The sequence below is a fragment of the Liolophura sinensis genome, chromosome 11 (genome assembly GCF_032854445.1).
Source record: "Liolophura sinensis isolate JHLJ2023 chromosome 11, CUHK_Ljap_v2, whole genome shotgun sequence".
NCBI lineage: Eukaryota > Metazoa > Mollusca > Polyplacophora > Chitonida > Chitonidae > Liolophura > Liolophura sinensis.
In genome coordinates, this window is record NC_088305.1 from 831,753 (window position 1) to 852,583 (window position 20,831).

At 41.4% G+C, this 20,831-nt stretch overlaps 1 protein-coding gene across 1 annotated transcript in view; it reads right to left on the reverse strand.

Moving 5' to 3' along the window:
- Positions 1–20,159, reverse strand: part of LOC135478068 (DOMON domain-containing protein FRRS1L-like) — a 116,930-nt gene extending 96,771 nt beyond the window's left edge. The window contains exon 1 of the mRNA XM_064758333.1: positions 19,906–20,159. Within this exon, the coding sequence (XP_064614403.1) occupies positions 19,906–20,146 (241 nt within the window). The 5' untranslated portion in view covers positions 20,147–20,159. The remainder of the gene's footprint in view (positions 1–19,905) is intronic.
- Positions 20,160–20,831: the final 672 nt, after the last annotated feature.

Consider the following 20,831-nt stretch of genomic DNA (forward strand, 5'->3'; position numbering starts at 1 on the left):
GAAACGGACAGTGTAAAGAAAAAGATAATGTAAAGAAACAGACAATGGGAAGAAACAGGCAGTGTAAAGAAACAGATATTGTAAAGAAACAGACAATGGGAAGAAACAGGCAGTGTAAAGAAACAGATATTGTAAAGAAACAGACAATGGGAAGACACAGGCAGTGTAAAGAAACAGATAATGTAAAGAAACAGACAATGGGAAGAAACACAATGTAAAGATGACGAAGAAAGGAAGGGAATAAGCAGAGTCTTTGCGTTTATATGATACCATCACACAGCATCTGTTGATTCGTCCGCATGCATGCACAAAAAATTAGAATGGAAAACTGTTGATTCGCACCTACCAAATAAAAATAGCTCAATGAATTCTCCATTATATCGTCGATTAGTTTATCATTTACATTTAAGGTATAGTGTCGGTATATGTAGCTCTAGATACATGTTATATAACAGACGGAAAAGACGGATGTTGTCAATGGGGTGCCAGATGGGGTTTGAGATTAAACGTCTTTGGGGATGCCGTGTCGGCAGGTCTACGGTCGTTGGGGATTGGTTGTGCGTCGATGGGTGCTAAGGGGGAAATTGTGTGGGATAAGCTGGTAATGGGGAGGGGTTGAGATAGATACCTATGTGTTTGGTATTGTGCGTGACCCTATGTGTATTAGAGTTATACCGTTGTTGCGAATTTGAGCGAGCTTGATGTACGTGTGTATACAGTCACGGAAAAAATTATTAGACCACTCATATTTTCTTTGGTTTCTTGTTCATTTTAATGCCTGGCAACCCTAAAGGTGTTTTAACTGAAGATTACAATGAATACGACAAAAATCCAGCTGATTCCATAATACTTTGTCGTATTTGATATGCTTTAAGGTCAGTTGTATTCCTAGGGTATATGCGAGGCAATTTCATGCTTTCCATTTACATGCAGACTTACATAAAGAGTGGTTTCCTGTTTACATGTAGGCTTACATAAATAGGGGTCTCTTGTTTATATATTAAGACGCAGCACAACTTGGTAGTTGTCAGCTCTCATAATGCCTAAAACGAAAGAATTATGTGGAGCCAGAAAGGCAGCCATCTTGGCACAGCTTGATACTGGATTGAGCGAGCGACAAGTGGCCAAAAAACTGAAGATCTCTAAGACAGCAGTTCATTACACCAAGAAAAAGCAAGCCGAACATGGTACTACAAAACTGCTAGCTAGTCGAGGCAGGAAACGTCTTTCTACCCCACGAGATGACTGAGCACTCATCCGGTCCTGTATCAAGAATCGTCGTCAGACCTCCAGAGACCTTAGAAATGAGTGGGCATTGTCAACAAATGTGACTTGTTCAGCAAGAACAGTTCGAAACCGACTTCTTGAAGCTGGTCTAAAGTCGCACAGGGCACGGAAGAAGCCCTTCATCAACGAGAGGCAGCGGAAGGCCCGCTTGCGTTTTGCGAGAGATCACAAGAATTGGACGGTTGATGATTGGGCTAAAGTTCTCTTCAGTGATGAATCCAATTTTGAGTTGATGCCTACTCCAGCCAACTTACTGGTTAGGAGGAAGCCTGGGAAAGCCTACAAACCAGGCTGCCTTGCTCCTACTGTAAAGCATGGGGGTGGATCAGTGATGATCTGGGGTTGTTTCAGTATGGGTGGAACAGGACAGATGCAGTTGTGTGAAGGGAGAATGAACCAAGTCACATACAGAGCTACTCTTGAAAACAGTCTTCTTCCATCAGCTGCTAAACTCTTTCCTGGCTCAAATGACTGGATTTTCCAACAAGACAATGCCCCTTGCCACACGGCAAGGTCAGTTAAAACCTGGATAGAGAACCGGAACATTCGAACCATGAATTGGCCTGCTCAGTCACCTGATCTGAATCCAATTGAAAACGTGTGGAATATTATCAAGTTCAAAATGGAGAACCACAAGCCCAAAAACAAAGCAAATTTGTTCGAATTTTTGCAACAGGAATGGGCTGCTGTGACCGCAGGGCAATGTAACAAACTGGTGGAGAGCATGCCAAGGCGCATGGCTGCAGTCATCAAAAACCATGGGCATGCAATCAAGTACTAACTCCCGTGTGAGACTGAGAGTCATGTGACTACGTCACTAGGAGACAGGAGAAAAAATGAAATGCCAAAATGTTTTTGAGAATACAGTTGCCACATCTACAGATGTATGAGCTTAAGTGATTTTGGTCATTGTCAAGAAAGTCATAGAGAACTGATAGATATCACCTCTTAAATAAAACCCTTATGAACTATTTCTGTTTTCATCACTTTCTTTGCCCAAACAAATGTTCCTTCAGTTGTGCAAGGTTTTAAAATGAACAAGAAATGGGAGAAAGCAAGGGTGGTCTAATAATTTTTTCCATGACTGTAGGTTCGGGCGTGCGAGTTAGTTATTAGGACAAGCTGAATAGGCGCGTGTTGGCATGGGCAAGTCAGATAGACATGTGTTTGAGATGGAACAAGATAGATGGACATGTGTTCGAGATGGTACAAGCTAGATGGACATGTGTTGGAGATGGGACAAGCTAGATGGACATGTGTTGGAGATGGGACAAGCTAGATGGATATGTGTTCGAGATGGGACAAGCTAGATGGACATGTGTTCAAGATGGGACAAGCTAGATGGACATGTGTTCAAGATGGGACAAGCTAGATGGACATGTGTTCAAGATGGGACAAGCTAGATGGACATGTGTTCGAGATGGGACAAGCTCGATAGATGCATATTGTACATGGGACAAGGTGAATAAGCGCGTGTTGGAGATGGGACAAATTAAATAGACGCGTTCTGGTGGATGGGACATGATGGATAGACTCATGGTGAAGATGAGACATTTTAGATATCCGCATGTTGGGAATGTGACAAACCAGATAGATACGTGTTGCAGATGGGACAAACCAGATAGACACGTGTTGCAGATGGGACAAGCCAGATAGACACGTGTTGCAGATGGGACAAGCCAGATAGACACGTGTTGCAGATGGGACAAACCCCAGATTTATAGTCCTTTGGTGTTGCATTTTGTTTTGGGAATTGGACTTGCGATTATTAATCTGGGACGCCTATTATAGTTGACTTGTATACAAATGTTTACAGCCTTCACACTCTTCTCATTGCGGAGAGCAATTTAACACGCTTTTCTGGGAAGAGTTTCGTGTACCCAGTATAAGACATTTTGTACGATGTATGCACGGTGTGTTGGTAGTGCACGTTTGGAACTGACAAATTAAGATGGTGTATTTTTGAACATGGAAAACTAGAATGTCGTACATGAGAACCGTACGGGTAAAAGCTGTTCAATGCTGAATGGTGTGCTACACGATTTCGTAGAACCAAAATTTCAGGGTCAGTGAAATTGTAGGTAAACATGCCCTTTCTGTGACTGTGTTTGAATACTCCATCGGTAAAGGCCAAGCAAATTAATTACTAACCATAGACATAAACCTTGAACTTACTCATAATCCTGTGAGAATTTCCCACGGTTATCCGAGTGGAATCTCAAACCTCATCCTCTTCTATAAAATTTCGCGACGGAAGGAAAATTATACATTATAAAAATGCACCAGTGATTACCGTACACCGTAAAAAAATATAAAACTCCGGGGAAAATCGATCACTTACGGAGAACTCAACTTCTTGCTACTTACCCATTAAATTATCCCAGCGACCTTAGTCAGATTTCGGCAATCTCTAAATCGATATCCTGACCATCTCAGTCAGATTACAGCAAGGTACAAGTAAGTACGTTCAATCCATGGTGCAATCCGTTTTTAGAAATTGCACTAACACGCGTTTTATGGGGGGAAAATGTCCAGTTTTCAGTTCTCTACTGCCAGTTTATGTCGGTTTAGCCATGTTTGTGTGCATGATCACACGCCGTAGCTATAATCGTCGTATAAACAACATTCTTTAATAAGACATGAAAGTCAAATCAAATAAATAGATAAATATATTATGTTTGTGTGTATTGGGAATGTGTATGTGTATGGGCAATCTGTATGTGTATGGGCAATCTGTATGTGTATTGGCAATCTGTATGTGTATTGGCAATCTGTATGTGTATTGGCAATCTGTATGTGTATTGGCAATCTGTATGTGTATGGGCAATCTGTATGTGTATGGGCAATCTGTATGTGTATGGGCAATCTGTATGTGTATTGGCAATCTGTATGTGTATTGGCAATCTGTATGTGTATGGGCTATCTTTATTTATGTATTTATTTATTTGATTTATTTATTTATTTCATTGGTGGTTTACGTTGCACTCAAGAATATTTCACTTATACGACGGCGGCCAGCCTTATTTTGCGAGGAATCAGGGCAGAGCCCGGGGGAAACCCACGACCACCCCAAGGTTGGTGGCAGACGGGCAATCCTTATGTTTATTGAATATCTTACTGTGTTGGTATTTGGCAATCTTTGTGTCCACAATGTTTGTACGTTTGTGTGTATAGTGTTTTGGTAGCATTTGTGTGGTTTAGGCAATATGTATTTGCATACATGTAGAAAGCAAGGGTCTGATAGTTCACCACAAAATAAATCGTTGGGGATGTTTAGAGAAAAGATATTTAGGCTGAAGATCTTTCAGGCTGAAGATATTCAGACTCAACATCTTTAGCCTGATTCAGGTAAGGTAGGGATTGGTGCTAGTGTTTGCCTATCTGCTGATACTAATTGTTTTTCGAGTTATCCTTATACTGAACTGATTGCCACAATGCACGCACTGTCAAATACTACAAGAACATTCTCTGCCAGATAAGCATGTAGTTTTCTCTTCGTGTAAGGGAAGGAGCAACCTGAAAAATACTTTGCTGCATTGACACCGAAACATTATTAAAGTTTTGAAAGCACACTTTCTTGTGTAAGTCAAAACACAACATTATTTATTGATCTGTTTGATGTTTACTCCTTACTCAATAATATTTCACTTATATTACGGTGGCCAGCAGAATGGTGGGAAAAAACCGGGCAGAGCCGAGCAGAAATCCACGACCACCCGCAGGCTACTAGATGATCGTTCCCACGTATGGTCGGAGAGGGCAATAGCATGAGCTGGGTTTAAACTGACAACGATGTCATTAATGAGAGGCTCATGGGTTATTGCGCTACTCTGGCAGGCTAACTTCCTCAATCACCGAGGCCCAGAAAACTCAGGAAGAGTACGCCGCCTGTATGTCCAATCTAATGTTAAATTTGTGAAAGCTGAGATCGAACCCGCGACCTCATTGTTCAAGCGCTATTGCATTTCCTTTATTAGCAATTCGCTTATCTCGGTCCTTGTCACAAGCCTTAATCTGGATAAGTCATCTTTTTTGATACCTTTGACGTAAGTCATTAGGAATATCTAATATTAGCACAAAGCTATCGTTCAGCCCTTATTTGCTATCTTTAATTCTGCAACAAAAGCAAGCCAATTGTCCTGTCGTTTGCTTAATATGACGACAGAACTAGATTAGTTTATATTCTAATGCAGGATTTCTTACGGCCGACATGAAAATCGCTCAACCCCAATGTGATGTGGAGATCTTGGCATATCTTGGTTACACATAACGGGATCCATTACTGTCAATCAGCGATCTAGTTATAAGAAAGAGATCTTCAAGATTTAGCAATTTACTTCCTAATACCATAGCGACATTATCAGTGAGCCACGTGCAGTCTATGGGTGACTAGATACATTTGTGGATATCTCATACAGTTATCTTCATGGCAATTCGTAAATAAAGTGTCAGTCAACTACATCGGATAGCCGGTCGAAATTTCCGGAATCATCTGACACAGATAAGTCTAGAATTCCGGGTAGGTACTTGGATTACTTCTTTATTCCTACTATCAAGCGACAGTCGGCATACATAAGTGACACTGGTGACTTCATAAATACACTGCACAAAGCACTCTCACCACTGCACTGTACTTTTTAGTCACGGATGATATCACCTCGTTATATACAAATTGGACTTTCGACGAAATTAGCTCCGCTCTACGTTCGGCATTGGCACACCATGAGGATTTGGTATATGACCTTAAACATCCCTCGGCTAACCCATTCAGGTAAATTATTTATTTATTTATTTGATTGATGTTTTACGCCGTACTCAAGGATATTTCACTTATACGATGGCGGCCAGCATTATGGTGGGTGGAAACCGGGCAGAGCCCGGGGGAAACCCACGACCATCCGGAGGTTGCCGCAGATCTTACCACATACGACCGGAGGAAGACAGCATATTCTGAACTTGAACTCACAACGACCGCATTGGTGAGAGGCTCCTGGGTCATTACGCTGCGCTAGCGCGTTAACCAACTGTGCCACGGACCTTCTTAATAATCTGCTATTAAATCTCATAGTTTTCGACATCCGACTGAGCTGCCCGTGAGCCAGGCGCATAGTTTTCGACATCCGACTGAGCTGCCCGTGAGCCAGGCGCATAGGTTTCGACATCCAACTGAGCTGCCCATGAGCCAGGCATATAGGTTTCGACATCCGACTGAGCTGCCCGTGAGCCAGGCGCATATGTTTCGACATCCAACTGAGCTGCGTGTGAGCCAGGTGCATAGGTTTCGACATCCAACTGAGCTGCCTGTGAGCCAGGCGCATAGGTTTCGACATCCAACTGAGCTGCCTGTGAACTAGGCGCATGGTTTCGACATCTAACTGAGCTGCCTGTGAACCAGGCGCATAGGTTTCAACATCTAATTAAGCGCAGACTTGTGCATGTGCCATTAACGGCCGTTTCCAATGTGCATTTGTTTCATAAGTAGTGCTAGTATGTTTTGTTTTTATTAGTTCCTTGCAATTTACTGTTGTTTTTAATACACATTTTTGCAGGACAATGTCTTGGTTACCACTGACAACCTACACATGCTGCGGCCGGAAAGAGTGGATTTCGAATGAAGGACAGAGTCAGGAGTTGTCTCAAACACCTCTTAGTAAGAAGTTTATTTTAGGCAGTCTGGTTTCCTTCAGCCATAAACCTGGCGATACAAGTGAAAAACTCTATAACACGGCGCTTAACAACAAACAAACAATCAACCAATCAAATCATCGCCAGTCATCCGTACATGATGCCGCGAGATAATACAGACTTCAGTGCATGTTGTTAGGGACACAATACACATCCCATACGCCTTTAATGGAGTGCTCCTTGATAAATAACTGACACTGATATTTCAAATACATTTGATGTAAACATTAAACACATATAGCAAACTTTGGAATAATCGTTGATAGCTATATTGCTATATTATATTCTTTATACTGAAAATCTTATGCTGAAGTAATCAGCCGAACTGAAATGCTCGGCATTATCAAGCTGCACATTTATTTGTTAATTTGATGGTTAAACTGCGACATATTCATAGCTAATTATATATGACCGAAGCCAGGCTGTCGAATAGAGAAAGTGAAAATAATGAAACTGCAAAGAAAAAATGTAAGCGTGAACTTGGAAAGGATATTTTGCTACAGCGCATTTGTCAGAAAGTGGCATATAGAATAATTTTCTCAATCTTGCAAGCCAGGTTACAGTTTACCACAAGAAAACAATTTCCGATTGCTTCCGTTTCATTGGCGCATGTACAAATCGTATACTCAGTTCCGAATAAGAAACTACTGAGGTTTAAATAGGCCACGATTTAACGCAAGACGGGATTATATTCTGAGCGACTACACTTTTCTTCCAATGAAGGCGTTTTCTTCGAATATGACTAGAACAAAAAATGAATTTAAGATGAACCACAGGTGCAGCTTCTTAATCATAATTGCTATTCTCTGAAACTTGAAATAAACCATATGGTCTATAAATAATTCCACTCTTTGCCTTGAGACAAACGAGCTGTGAGAACTATAGGATGTAACAAGTCCAGGCTATCGTAGCCTAGAAACGGAATCGCCTTCGCCGGTCGATATCAAATGATATTAGTTAAGGCGCGTTTAATGAAGGCTCGTTACCAGACACGTTCTCTAACTGCAGGGGAGTATTCTGCACTGACAATGCAAATCTAAGTGGTTGTTATCATATAAAGGAGGCTAAAGTAACCATAAGTAACTTTCGATGTAAAACTCTTTTCATGTTATTGCCAATGCTCTACCTCTAAATCAGGTCCATTCGATGTTCATATACTACCTTCAAACCATGAAGTGATGATTTCATTACCAAATGAATCATGACTTTATTACCAAATAGAAATCCAAACCGGTTTTGCTGTTTCCCTTGTGTGTAAATGAAAAAGGCCTCCAAATAGGCTTATATCATAACCTTTTCAAGATGTTCACACGTATACTACTACCAGACTGACTTCGTACTACCAAATTGACATCGTACAACCCGACTAACATCGTACTACCAGATTGACATCGTACTACCGGACTGACACCGTACTACCAGATTAACGTCGTACTACCCGACTGGCATCGTACTACTACATTGACATCATACTATCAGATTGACATCGTACTACCGGACTGACACCGTACTACCAGATTAACGTCGTACTACCAGGTCGACATCATACTACCAGATTAACATCGTACTACCGCACTGGCATCTAAAGGACATCGTACTTCTAGATTGATATCGTGCTCTCAGATTGACATCGCACTACTAGATTAACATCATACTACCGGATTAACATCGTACTACCAAAGTGAAGTCGTACTACCAGATTGACATCCCACTACCAAATTGACATCGCGCTACGAAACTGACATCATACTACCAGATTGACATTGTACTACCAGATTGACATCGTACCACCAGACTGGTATCGTACTACCAAATTGACATTGTACTACCGGATTGACATCGTACTACCAGACTGACAATACCATACCATAGCATCTGGTAAGAATAAGCCTCATTCCAATCACTCAATCTGCTGCGCTTGTATATTCAAGGCTGTTTTAGCTTCAAGTTCTATGATATATGCTATATATTACATGGTCTTTGGTGTGTCATCAGTATATTTATTTATTCATTTATTTACTAGTATTTGGCGTTTTACGTCGTACAATGGCGGTCAAGATTATGGTGCGAAGAAAACTGACAGAGCCTAGGGAAATCCGTGACAATGTATCCGCAGTTGACTTTTCTACAAGGACCGGAAATAAAAGAAAAACAGCTAGAACAGAGCGGTCGCATTGTTAAGCGGTTTCTGAGTTTTTATTTGATTTGAATGGTGCTTGACGCCGTACTCTACAATATTTCACTTATACGATGGCGGCAAGCATTATGGTGGGTGGAAACCGGGCACAGCCCGAGGGAAACCCAAGACCATCCGTAGGCTGCTGACAGACCTTCCTACGTACGGCCGGAGAGGAAGCCAGCATGAGCTGGACTTGAACTCACAGCGACCAGATTGGTGAGAGACTCCTGGGTAATTACGCTGCGCTAGCGCGCTAAACAACATAGCCACGGAGGTCCGTGAGCGGTTTCTAGCACGTTCTGTACGATATCATGGCGACCCTTTTATTTAACTATACGTATTAATGACGTAACTCCGTGAATACCCTACTCCTTACAGCTGATACGCCGCTCTCTGCATTTCACTTTGCGTCAATACCACCACTAGTAAATTGTGTTCAGAAATCTTGAACAACGCCGAGGTCACTGAGGTCACGGGGATGAGGCAGGAAGTGATGACAAACAATCCGTCTCAATCCGGGTTTTATTCCAACTGCTCGTATAAATGCTTCCATCCATGGAGCTCATACAGCCCTAACATCGTGGCTTCAGCAGAATTAGGTAAAAATGCGGTGGTGTAATTGGGATTTATTAGATTTCACTGATCACATCTCAAGTCACGTCAGTTTGACAGTGAAGGACGAGATAAAGTAACAGCTAATTTAAAAGCTCACGCGGAATAAAAGAATTCAATGTTGACGATTAACTTATCAGCCAATTATGCAAAGCATTTGAGCGATTATTTTGAAATTAGCTCGTTTCCATGACAACATTGTGCATTTAAAATATTAACCGAGGTGAATAACTCTTTTAAACGTAGCATCGAATTTTTTTTATCATCGCCATTATGTATGAATGATAAGAGAAGAGAAGAATGTGCTGGTGAAGAGACTATAGCGCCAACCCGAACAGGAGAATGGCTTTGCCAAGGTATTAATGTTAACCCCGTTAGCTTGTATTCTCCTGTACTAACGATATCCATGAATGATGCATTATACAAATATTTTATCTCTTTGCTGGTATTTGATTGGATTTTTATTTGACTTCTCACGAATATTTCACGTATACGACAGGGGCCAGATTTATGGCGAAATAAATCCGCGAAGATACCACAGAAACCCCGCGACCACCAGTAGATTGCTGGCAGATCCTCCCATCTACTATCGGAGAGAATGTGGGCATGAGCATGATAAAAAGTTCTTTGTTATCGTGCGTTCAGCTTGAGCCTAGAGTTCATTTGTATTACTATCTGAGGTACAGATTACATGGACCCAGTTGATGGATTTTAACATGCGGTACATATTTCAGCCGAAGACAGTTTTGGACAAAGTGTAGGATATGACAGCCAATGATTTTCCTTGGTATTGGTTTTCAAACATCAATCCTATGTTTGTGTGTTTGCTGTGCTGTCCTTCACTTGACAAATAGGCCTAAACCTTCACACTATTTTAGACTTTCGTGGAAAGGCCATGGATGATAAAACTCCAACACCATGCAGCTACAAACAAGTGTATAGATAAGTGTATTGAATAAACTATAAAGCGTAAGTTAATTTTGACTACAACACAGCATTCTGAGTAATTCTACAGAATGCATGGAGTCTAATAATTGCAATTAACATCACTTCATTTCGTTTTACCTAATTCGGTTTCAGCCATGGTGCAAACGGCCGTCTAATTTGCTACTATTTAAGCATTTACATGAACAGTTAGAAAGAGATGTTTACCAAAGGAAATTAACAGGTATTTCAACAGTTACGTATGACGGTATGCTGTCTCTACTACAATAACTGCTCTGCTTTTATGTCCAGTGATGTAAGTCTGTTGTTATATTGTGAAGGACACCCTGATTGACCAGTTTCTTACCGAACTTCACAATGGCCACATAAAAAACGTTCTTACTCCTGACGTATTACATGAAAAAGAAAATATTTTAAAGGCCATATTTTCCGACCATGACTGTCCATAGCCAAAGAAATTTGATAACCCTCAGTGATATATATATATATATGTTGGACTATGTTGAAACAGTTGATCTTTAATAGTGCACCATATATATATGTTTATGTTTGCGTGTGTCTGTGTGTCTGTGTGCGCGCATTACAATGTTAAATCACCAATGATATCTGACCCTTTCTTATTACGTTTTGGGATTATCTATTCATACAAGTTTGACTTATCTTTACAAACTATATTCCTGTGTATTTTTTTTAATTATTTACATTGTATATTGTAATTGTACATATAATATATCAATGCGTCTGACCACATTAATTAACCAAACATGATTTTTGATCTTGTATAGTCCATTTATCGTTTGGAATGTTATATGGAGATAAGTTGGAATTATCTGTGCTCACTCATTTTGTTTCAGCCGGCTGAAACCCCAACATTCGAGGCTTACAGTTAGAAATGGCCTCTCAAAACGTCTGACGTCTTGGTTATCCTCCCCTGGATGAACAAGCCTCAAGTGTCCATCATCAATCCGGTAAGCTGGCGGCATTCTCTTGTTCTCCACAGCACATTCTTTTTCGTGTGCAAAATCGGATTGCGAAAGAGACAGTCAATAACTGTCTCTTGGAAACATTTGTAACAGCTTATCTGCCAGGAAGCACACCGTTTTCAGCTACAAAATCAATCAGAAATAATACGAGCCTGTCCTTTACGCCCTGTCCCATGCAGGGCCAATGAAAGGTCCAGACATTTGAAAAGTAGAGGTCATGTCTTCTTTAAAGACCGTTAGTAGCTCTGAATGGATGATGGTTATGGGTCGACAAGGAGAAGCAGTTGAAAACACGTAAGAACAAAAAATAACTGTCCTGTGTTTACGACGCGTTTCGGTCGATAATGGGCAATTCCGCAAAATACGTGTGTCACTATATGGACATAAACATCACTGCCAAAGACTGTGGTTGGCGTTTGACATGATCCAACTTGATTAACTTTTTTAAGTGTAGTGTCAAAGTCGTCTAGATTCCTAGATTATGGGTATTATTGGAGATCCCACCCCGGAATGTATGCACGCAGCATCCGGATTCAAACCCATTCATATTTTGCCTGCAGGCAGAGGAAAGGCGGCATTCCATATCTTTGTATTTTTATGCACCTATTAGACACAGAAATTCACTTTTAATACTTCACAATTTCTCCTTAATGTGTTACGACCGTGAACCTGCCTGTTTACATAGATTAGTGATTGCACTGAATATTCTGGTTGAGTCTCTGGTTACAGATAACGACGTTTTGCTCTGTAGAGGAGTGGATGAGGGTGGGGTGTGGGTGGGGTGTGGGTGAGGGGGATCTGAATAATGAACACAAAGGGAAAGCAATGGGATTCAGTCTAATGAAAAATATGTACTTTGAAAAAGTAGGGTGTGAAAAACACTAGTTACAAGAGGAAATGTAAGACAAACCTAGCATAAACTATATGAATCGATTAATGCCCTCTCCAGGGTGGTTAAGCATGCCACAACAGAAATGTCATGCAATAAGAAGGTATTTTCTTAATAGTTTTGTATTCTAAAATTGCAGAGCTTTCTCGAAACGAATTTGTTATTCTGAAGGAAATGGCAGCTATATTGATCAGGTAGCCACAAGCTTCTGGCCGTAAAAGGTTGCGCGGTTGGGGAAGATGGCCACCAGATATTCCTAAGAAGGTTGTTAAAACGGACTAGTCTCTTGAGGCCTGAATGACGCCCGGTGAATACGTTAAAGACACGTGGTCGGCAATATTGTAAATGTCAGATCACGTCTCCCGTAAGGGTTCTCTCTTTAACTCGTCGAGGTCAGCAAATGGTGGATAGCGGTGGCTTTTACGATGCGGGCTTTGGCTTTAAATTCCGCAACGTTTTCACACCAGAAATGGGAGAATTCGCCAAACAAGAACTATCAATGAATGCCGTTTAAAAACAATGGTGGTTATATTTACATTTAACAGGGTTCGTCAGAATGGTGACAGATGACGGGAAATGGTATTAATTGTCATTTTAAATGACCTACTCCCAAACAACCCATCAATTTGTTATCGTGGCTCCCATTATATCTTAATGCAGACCAACGCTGTGACATACGTTTGACATCACCTATCCGACCTCTCAGTCTGACATCACGTCTCCGACAGATATGTGGAGAAGACCACATCAACTAATGACGAACGGTGCTCTCCTGTATGTTCTTGGTTGTAAACCCTTTACTTACATGTAATATATATATGTCTTACATGGAACATCTGGTGAGTTGAACAAAGGCCGATTTTCACACTTGACACTGCGTTTAATCTAACCTATGAAACTGTTCCCATAATATCAGCGAAAACTTCTTACACATGCGCAGCGTTAAACACTAATCGAGTATATAAATACAGTTAGAGTTGGAATTAAAGACCCCGATCACACGTAGTAGTCAGGGGTAGATCGACAGCGATGGGAACTACTCTTCAACTGAACGGCTGTTGTCATTCTATATGGTAATTGAGGCTCGCCATTATTTCACTATTAAGGATTTATGCAACATTTTCAATTCGAAATCACTAGAATAGTGACATTTGTGCACCATTTGTACAACATGAATAGGAGTTCCAGAACTATAAATATTAGACCTGTCTCTACGAAAACACAGAACACCAGGTTTCGACAGAAATATGGAATAAACAATAATCACTTAAGTAATTATCAATTTCCACCTGACACCATCATTGTTTAAAGATATATACAGTAAGCAAAGAAGGTGCCGGATGAAAAGCTGTTGACCTATGATCAATGTACCAAGAGCATCGTGATCTTTTGTCGGAACAGACATGCCTGAAATGTGAATGAATGTGTAATGTCTTGCCGACTCTAACTTTCGAGGAGTGATTGGCACGTTCTAGTATAAGCCGGCCGGTATATGTATATCGGCATCAGTTCATGTTTTATGACCACTGTTGCCTGAAATGGAAGGAAGTTTTACGTACAGCCACAGGCAGTAAAGCAAAGCAAGCTAAATACATCCGGGTGAGCGTTTCCGCCCGGAGGTTCCACTGTTTTCCATGAGCATCTGGCTGAGGTAATTGAACTTGGCAATCATGTCCCGAGGGGCAACGGAAATCCATCCGTAGGGGACGCATATGACCGGTGGGGAAAATAAACAACGGCAGAAAAAAAAATACAACGGGATCTATGGACATCCTTCGCGGATCGGTCACAATGATGGGTCATAAAATGATGGGTCATAAAACTCCGAGAAATATTTATCAAATCAAATATTTATGCTCACCGGTCAAATATTTATCGGGAAGCAGTCTGGAGCTCGTATGTGGGGATTCGAGGTCACGATTTCTTATACATCAGGTCTGTAGATCAACTAGAGTGCGACAGACGATCCTCCTTAAGGAGCTTACCATCGGCAACCGGATACTCGCACATATTCACGTATGTGCACAGAATACAAAGTGTAAGCCTGAGCATTCTTCTCTACCCAAAACTGGACAGTACTGATAGTCCTGTGCCAATAAAAGCTTTGGTAAAATACAGAATTATGTTTAATAAATGTAAGTCCATCAGATACATGCATATCTGATATTTTCCTTGAATATTTTTGCACTCGGGTCAAACGTGGCCAGCAACGTGCGGATGGTCGTGGGTTTCTGCTAGCAACGTGAGAATTGTCGCGAGTTTCCCATCAGCTCTGTCTCTTTTCTCTCCAGTTGTACGTGGGAAGGTCTGTCAACTACCTGGGGATGGCTGTGTGTTTTCACAGGGCCCTGCTCAGTTTCCCACCATTATGCTGGCCGCCGTCATATAAGTGAAATGTTCTTGGTTACAGCCAACCAATGGATTAGCATGTACATTACCCCTTGCTTTTATTAAAGAATTTTGATTAAACTTTGACTTTAAACACCAGCGCTTGGCCTTCCAAACTGCACGTAGATGCTTTTATGTTCCCTACATTGATTGCGATGGTTTAAAACGTCGAAAACGGAAGAAAAAACGGTGGACTTTGGTTATTAAACATCTGTTGACCTTGTGACGACAAGGTGGAACATTCCCTGCAAGCATGTGAGGCTTCTCTATGTGTACAACACAGACCACAGGAGACAGTCGCTATACTTTTACAACGAATTTGAGATTATTCATGCCAAAGTGTGGCTTTACAACTGTAGTAACACAACGCAGGATAATGTAAATTTACATACATGACCTAAAATGCCTCAGATTGAAAAAATGTGGACCCGATCTCATCAAACACACATTTTGATTACACAGGACTCGATCGTAGTTGAGCTTGCTAATTCAGCTATGCCTACTAAAAAACCGCCGATGGACCAGACGTATATCCTCCCAACTACCCCCACCAAAATGCCAAACGAAAAAGAGAAGAATGCACCCCTGGAATACAAAAGTTGTTTAGTTATTTTGCACTACAACGGCCACGAGGTTACAGGGCAGCTCTCCAGTTGAGTTCACACCACGACTACAGGCCGCTGTGATACCCATTGCATGCTATACATTGAAGCCCGTAACGGGAGCCCAGACAAAATTTCAATTCGCATTTCTATGTGTTACCAAGCGCTGTTTCTATTCAACGTAATTCAAGCCTCGTTTACTTTTTTTCCGGTAAAACATTTTAAAACATAAAAGATTAGCTCGATTGTTACTTTCCCCGTTGCTGAGCAACAGGCTGTTCTCTTCACTGCAACTCACAATCAGCTGGTCCTTGTTATCGTCACTGCAACTCACAATCAGCTGGTCCTTGTTCTCGTCATTGCAGCTCACAATCAGCTGGCCCTTGTTCTCGTCATTGCAACTCACAATCAGCTGGTCGTTGTTCTCGTCACTGCAACTCACAATCAGCTGGTCCTTGTTCTCGTCACTGCAACTCACAATCAGCTGGCCCTACTCCACGCATCCTTGTGTGGCATCCGGTAGGCAAATCGCTCGATTTGGTTTTAAAAACTGCGAAACTGCAGCAAATTTTTCATGAGCATTACCATAAGTCCATGGATGTCCAATTCGTGTTAGACAAACCATACGAGAGCGCGTTTGCGGTCACCTATGGTGGCCGGTATGTGAGCCAAAATCGGTCATCGTAACGCCGAGTCGCTATGCTGTATGTCTTCTAACAGAATCTACTGCAACTCCGTAATCTTTTGAAAGTATTTGTTGTAAAACTGTTTCACTTGTATGATTTTCAGGGTGCTAATTATGAGGTGTATAGATTTAATCATATGATGTCCTCTGGAAAAGCACACGGTGGGTAGGCCTACTGCATGGATTTGTCAATGACTTCCGGGGCTTTCCAATACAAGTTCATCAACATGCAGGTCTTCATGGCGTGACATCACCAGGCCAAGGCCCTGCTGCCCACAATATAGGCAGGCGATCCAACTTTGTTTTTTTTAAGTGGAACTAGTTGAAGTAATATTTTTAAAACCCAGTTTACATACTGACATAGCAAAATATTGCAGGCAGGGGACATTTAGCACGAAACTAAAGGCGTTGGGGTTCTCCTTTAATGCTTATTTGACGAATTGAGGCAAAAAAATGATTGATTTTGTTTCGCCTGAATCCTCAGCTAACAAAGACCATGACTGTTGTCCTCCAATAAATTTATAAATTAGTACGAATGACTTAGCTATAGTGGCGTTTCCCAGTGTTTGAATAGACTCGTGACGACGACATTGACATTACACGATCGCCACAGTTATGGTGGTCCAATGTCAAACGGCAATCATTTGTTATCACTTACTTACTCGGATGCTACAGCTGTAGTTACTACGCTGTCTGAAATTAAAATGTCCAAGCATCAGATAAGAGTGATGTTTGCAATCAAGAAGCGGAATCGCCTTGAATTTCGAAGTCTTTCAGGGTTATGCGGTCACGCATCGTTGGAGAAGATTATCGCCCGTGATCAGGACTTCTTCAGCTCTTGGCCGCCAAGTACACGTTAACGAGACAACCGACATCACCTATCTTACGAAAGACTACGCTGTAGTCTATTTACAGTGTAAATTCCAAATTGCATGTATTCCTCAATATCTCTACATAAGGGTAAATAAGAAAATATTTCTATTATCTCTAAAAGATTTCATACCACGTATTCGTTTTAAGTTAAGGTCCTACAAAAAAGTAGTGAAAAGAAAAATAGTTGTCAGTAAACAGAAATATTTGGTATGGTGTACAAACTATTGCTTCCCTATAAAATCACTGTGGTGTTTTGTCATGTCATCGTTATAGGGTTCTATACACTCAAGTTCATCAACTGTATATTAAGATGGAGGAACACTATTCCTTACTGGCCAAGTATTTCACCGATCGATTGTACTTAAGTGGATATCAGCTGAGCAACAGACGTTCAAGAGAATTATACCATAACCGGCACCATCTGGAGATGTCAAGGTCATCTTCAAATGTCACATGTGTTCAACAACACGTGTCTTCGGTATGTGGTGTGCTGATAACATAGAACTGCCTCGCGCCCCAGTTAGACAAAGAATTTCGTGTAAATTTAGTTCTAAAACACCGTCACACCAGCGTTACGAAAACATGTACCTACGACCATCGCGATTCGTTGCTATCTCATGACCGTTGTTAATCGCGTTCTGCGACAAAATTGTACTTCCCATTCATTAACACATAGCTTGCGATACTCGTACTTAACTTGTACGACAAATGCCGCCGATTAAGATTTTGCCAGAAGTGTTGTGAATCGCACCTTATTACTCCTATAAGGAGCGTGTGACTTCATTGACTTTCTGTAAACCTACAGATCGAAATATGGATATAGAAATGGAATTATATCTCATATAATTCCACAATGCGAGTTTGGAATTCATATACGGTGGTACTACATCGGCATGGAAAGTCTATAAAGCCACAGATTACTGGGATAAACTACCTATAGGGTTATATAACAAGGGCATGACATTCGTATACCACTGCTAAAATGTACTTGTACTTAATATACAGGCGTAGTTCTCTTACCGGGCAAAATTGCACCAGAACTGTGAATAAATCCAGTACAGATGCACACTGCTGTTTCTTCAGAGATGGTACTGGATCTGTTAAGAAATTTTGTACACAGCTACAGATATCTCCAATCACATATAATTTAAAAAGCGTTTTTGCCATCTAAAATTAATCCTGGTTATACAATTTTCACTTTCTTCACTCGCTCGGAGTTTCTGTTTACCATATGACATCTGTTATTGGTCAATACATGATATAGGACTACACAGGTCTACAATCTGTACATTGTTGTATAGGTCACTCCGTGATATAAGACTATACAGAGGGTAGTGTGAGACATTGTGTCATATAAGACCATCTGTACAGTGTTGCATAGGTCAATACGTGATATAGGACTATACAGAGGGCAGTGTGAGACATTGTGTCATATAAGACCATCTGTACAGTGTTGCATAGGTCAGTACGTGATATAGGACTACACAGAGGGCAGTGTGAGACATTGTGTCATATAAGACCATCTGTACTGTGTTGTATAGGTCAGTACGTGATATAGGACTACACAGAGGGCAGTGTGAGACATTGTGTCATATACGACCATCTGTACTGTGTTGTATAGGTAAACACGTGATATAGGACTACATAGACGGTAGTATGAGACGGTGTCTTGCGTTTGGCTCAGTTTAATCATGTGATCAGCGCTGACAGAGTGGCATAGCAGTCTCCTCCAATGTGCGTTTAAAAACACAATACCGGCCTGATTTCGCTGTCTTTACCGCCGTGTGTTGTCTGGAACCGAGGGCTCGAACAGACGGTTTTGTTAGCTTTATTTTGCTTTTTCGTTCATAGTCCAGCAATAGAACTATCAATATGTACATTACAGGTTCTTTGGAGTAAAACTGACCTTTGCTTTTCAGTCCTGTAAAACTGTGAATTACCCTCACAATTAAGTTACAAATCCACTGCCGCGTACTCATAGCGCAGTATGAGATGAAATTAGATTATTGTAGGAAATGTTAAGTGAACCATTTTAAGCTTTAAATGTGCAAAATTTGTTGATACATTCACCGGGATTGCAACAGTGAGGTGTATTTCTGTTGGAATCGATCTTCCTTAAAATCTTTTTATGTTCTATGTCGAACAAATGCATAAAGTTGTTTGTCTGTTGAGTAGACTGAGATCACCTTATTTACCCTTTTCGGTCATCCCAGCCAACGAACCGTTCCAGAAAATGATATCAGCTTAAGTCCAAGGTCCTCTGTATTGCGACATCGAACACCACAAGAAAGGAATATATCCAGATGCTAACTGACCTCTAAAATGTGTTGGCAACAGGGACAAAAACTGCTACCAATCCAGCGGAGAATAAATGTATTTTGTTTCTCGCAGACACATATGTGACCCAGCAGGTGGCTTCCAGAACCACGTGTGCAGGCTTTATTATGGTCAAGACGATCACTGTCCCGCTAAAACAAGTGCAAAGCTGAAGTGTGACAACGCTGACATTATTTCATGAATGGGAGTAAAATAATACGGCCCGGGTCCTAACACTGACAGCAAATAGGACCAAATAAGCCTAACACAAGAGGGAGATCCTTTCGAAAGAAGGAAGAAATTTTCTAAGAGATCTGGAAAACAAAACCCATTGTAAAATGTGTTAAGAGGTGAAAAGATAAGAAATGGACTGATCAGGGCAGGACAGTAAGATGTTTGTATCACGAAACGACTCAAGGCTTGACCATGCATATACAGAGGTAAATGTAATAGTGACTTACCAGAGTACCTCTTCCAACGACTGATTAGCACTTGACCCCTATCTCTCAACGTAGTATAACTCGCGCGCCTGTACTCCAAAAGACGCCGAGATTGGGGTATTCCAAGGGCTGCTTCGTTATGAGTAGTATCTTGTTCTTTTGACATGAAGGAATCCGCGTTTGCGCAACCAGTGATCCACGTCGTTAAGAGAGTACAGACGATGGCTACAACCACAAACATAGTTGTCTGGTACGTATTCATGCTTGACACTGCCGGTGTCCAAGTCCACAGATTTTTGCGTCTATTCCAGGATCCTGCAAAACAACGCTAAGACTACCAAGGTATTCAATGACAACGCTTGTTTCTGCGACAATCGAGGTACAAACCCTAACCCGTAACAACAGTAGTAACCGTCAGCAACTGGCAGTAAGGTAACACGTAGACCGAACACTGCGAACAGCGCACAGCGTTATCACCTCCGATCTGGACCTACCAAGTTTCGGGGACAGTAATTGCATTTGTAGGCGACGGATGTGGGGCTAACTCTCGATGACATACCGGCAGCGAGGCTCTCTGTTGTAGCCAGCCACTCGTTCAGCAGCAGGGATCGCCACAGCGCTCTCACAGGCCACAGCGGCAGTGTTTCGGCCGGAGTTATCTAATGCGTTTGCCTTGGGTGCTGTTTTTTTTTTTAGAACGGCGCGGTTCGTTTCCCATTATAGACCCACCGAAGGCTACGATCAAGATAGGATGACCGCTCAGCGGACACTATCTAAAAATAACCAGATTCTCAGCCTCATAGTCCATATACCAATATAAAGCCGAATAGAAGTATTCTGTATTCATCATATCATTGACCATGAGCTGTACTCGGCCGTCCATTCCTGCGATAAAGGAATAGTTCATACGTCTAGATTATATCGAAGTCTGCGGAATGACATCGCCT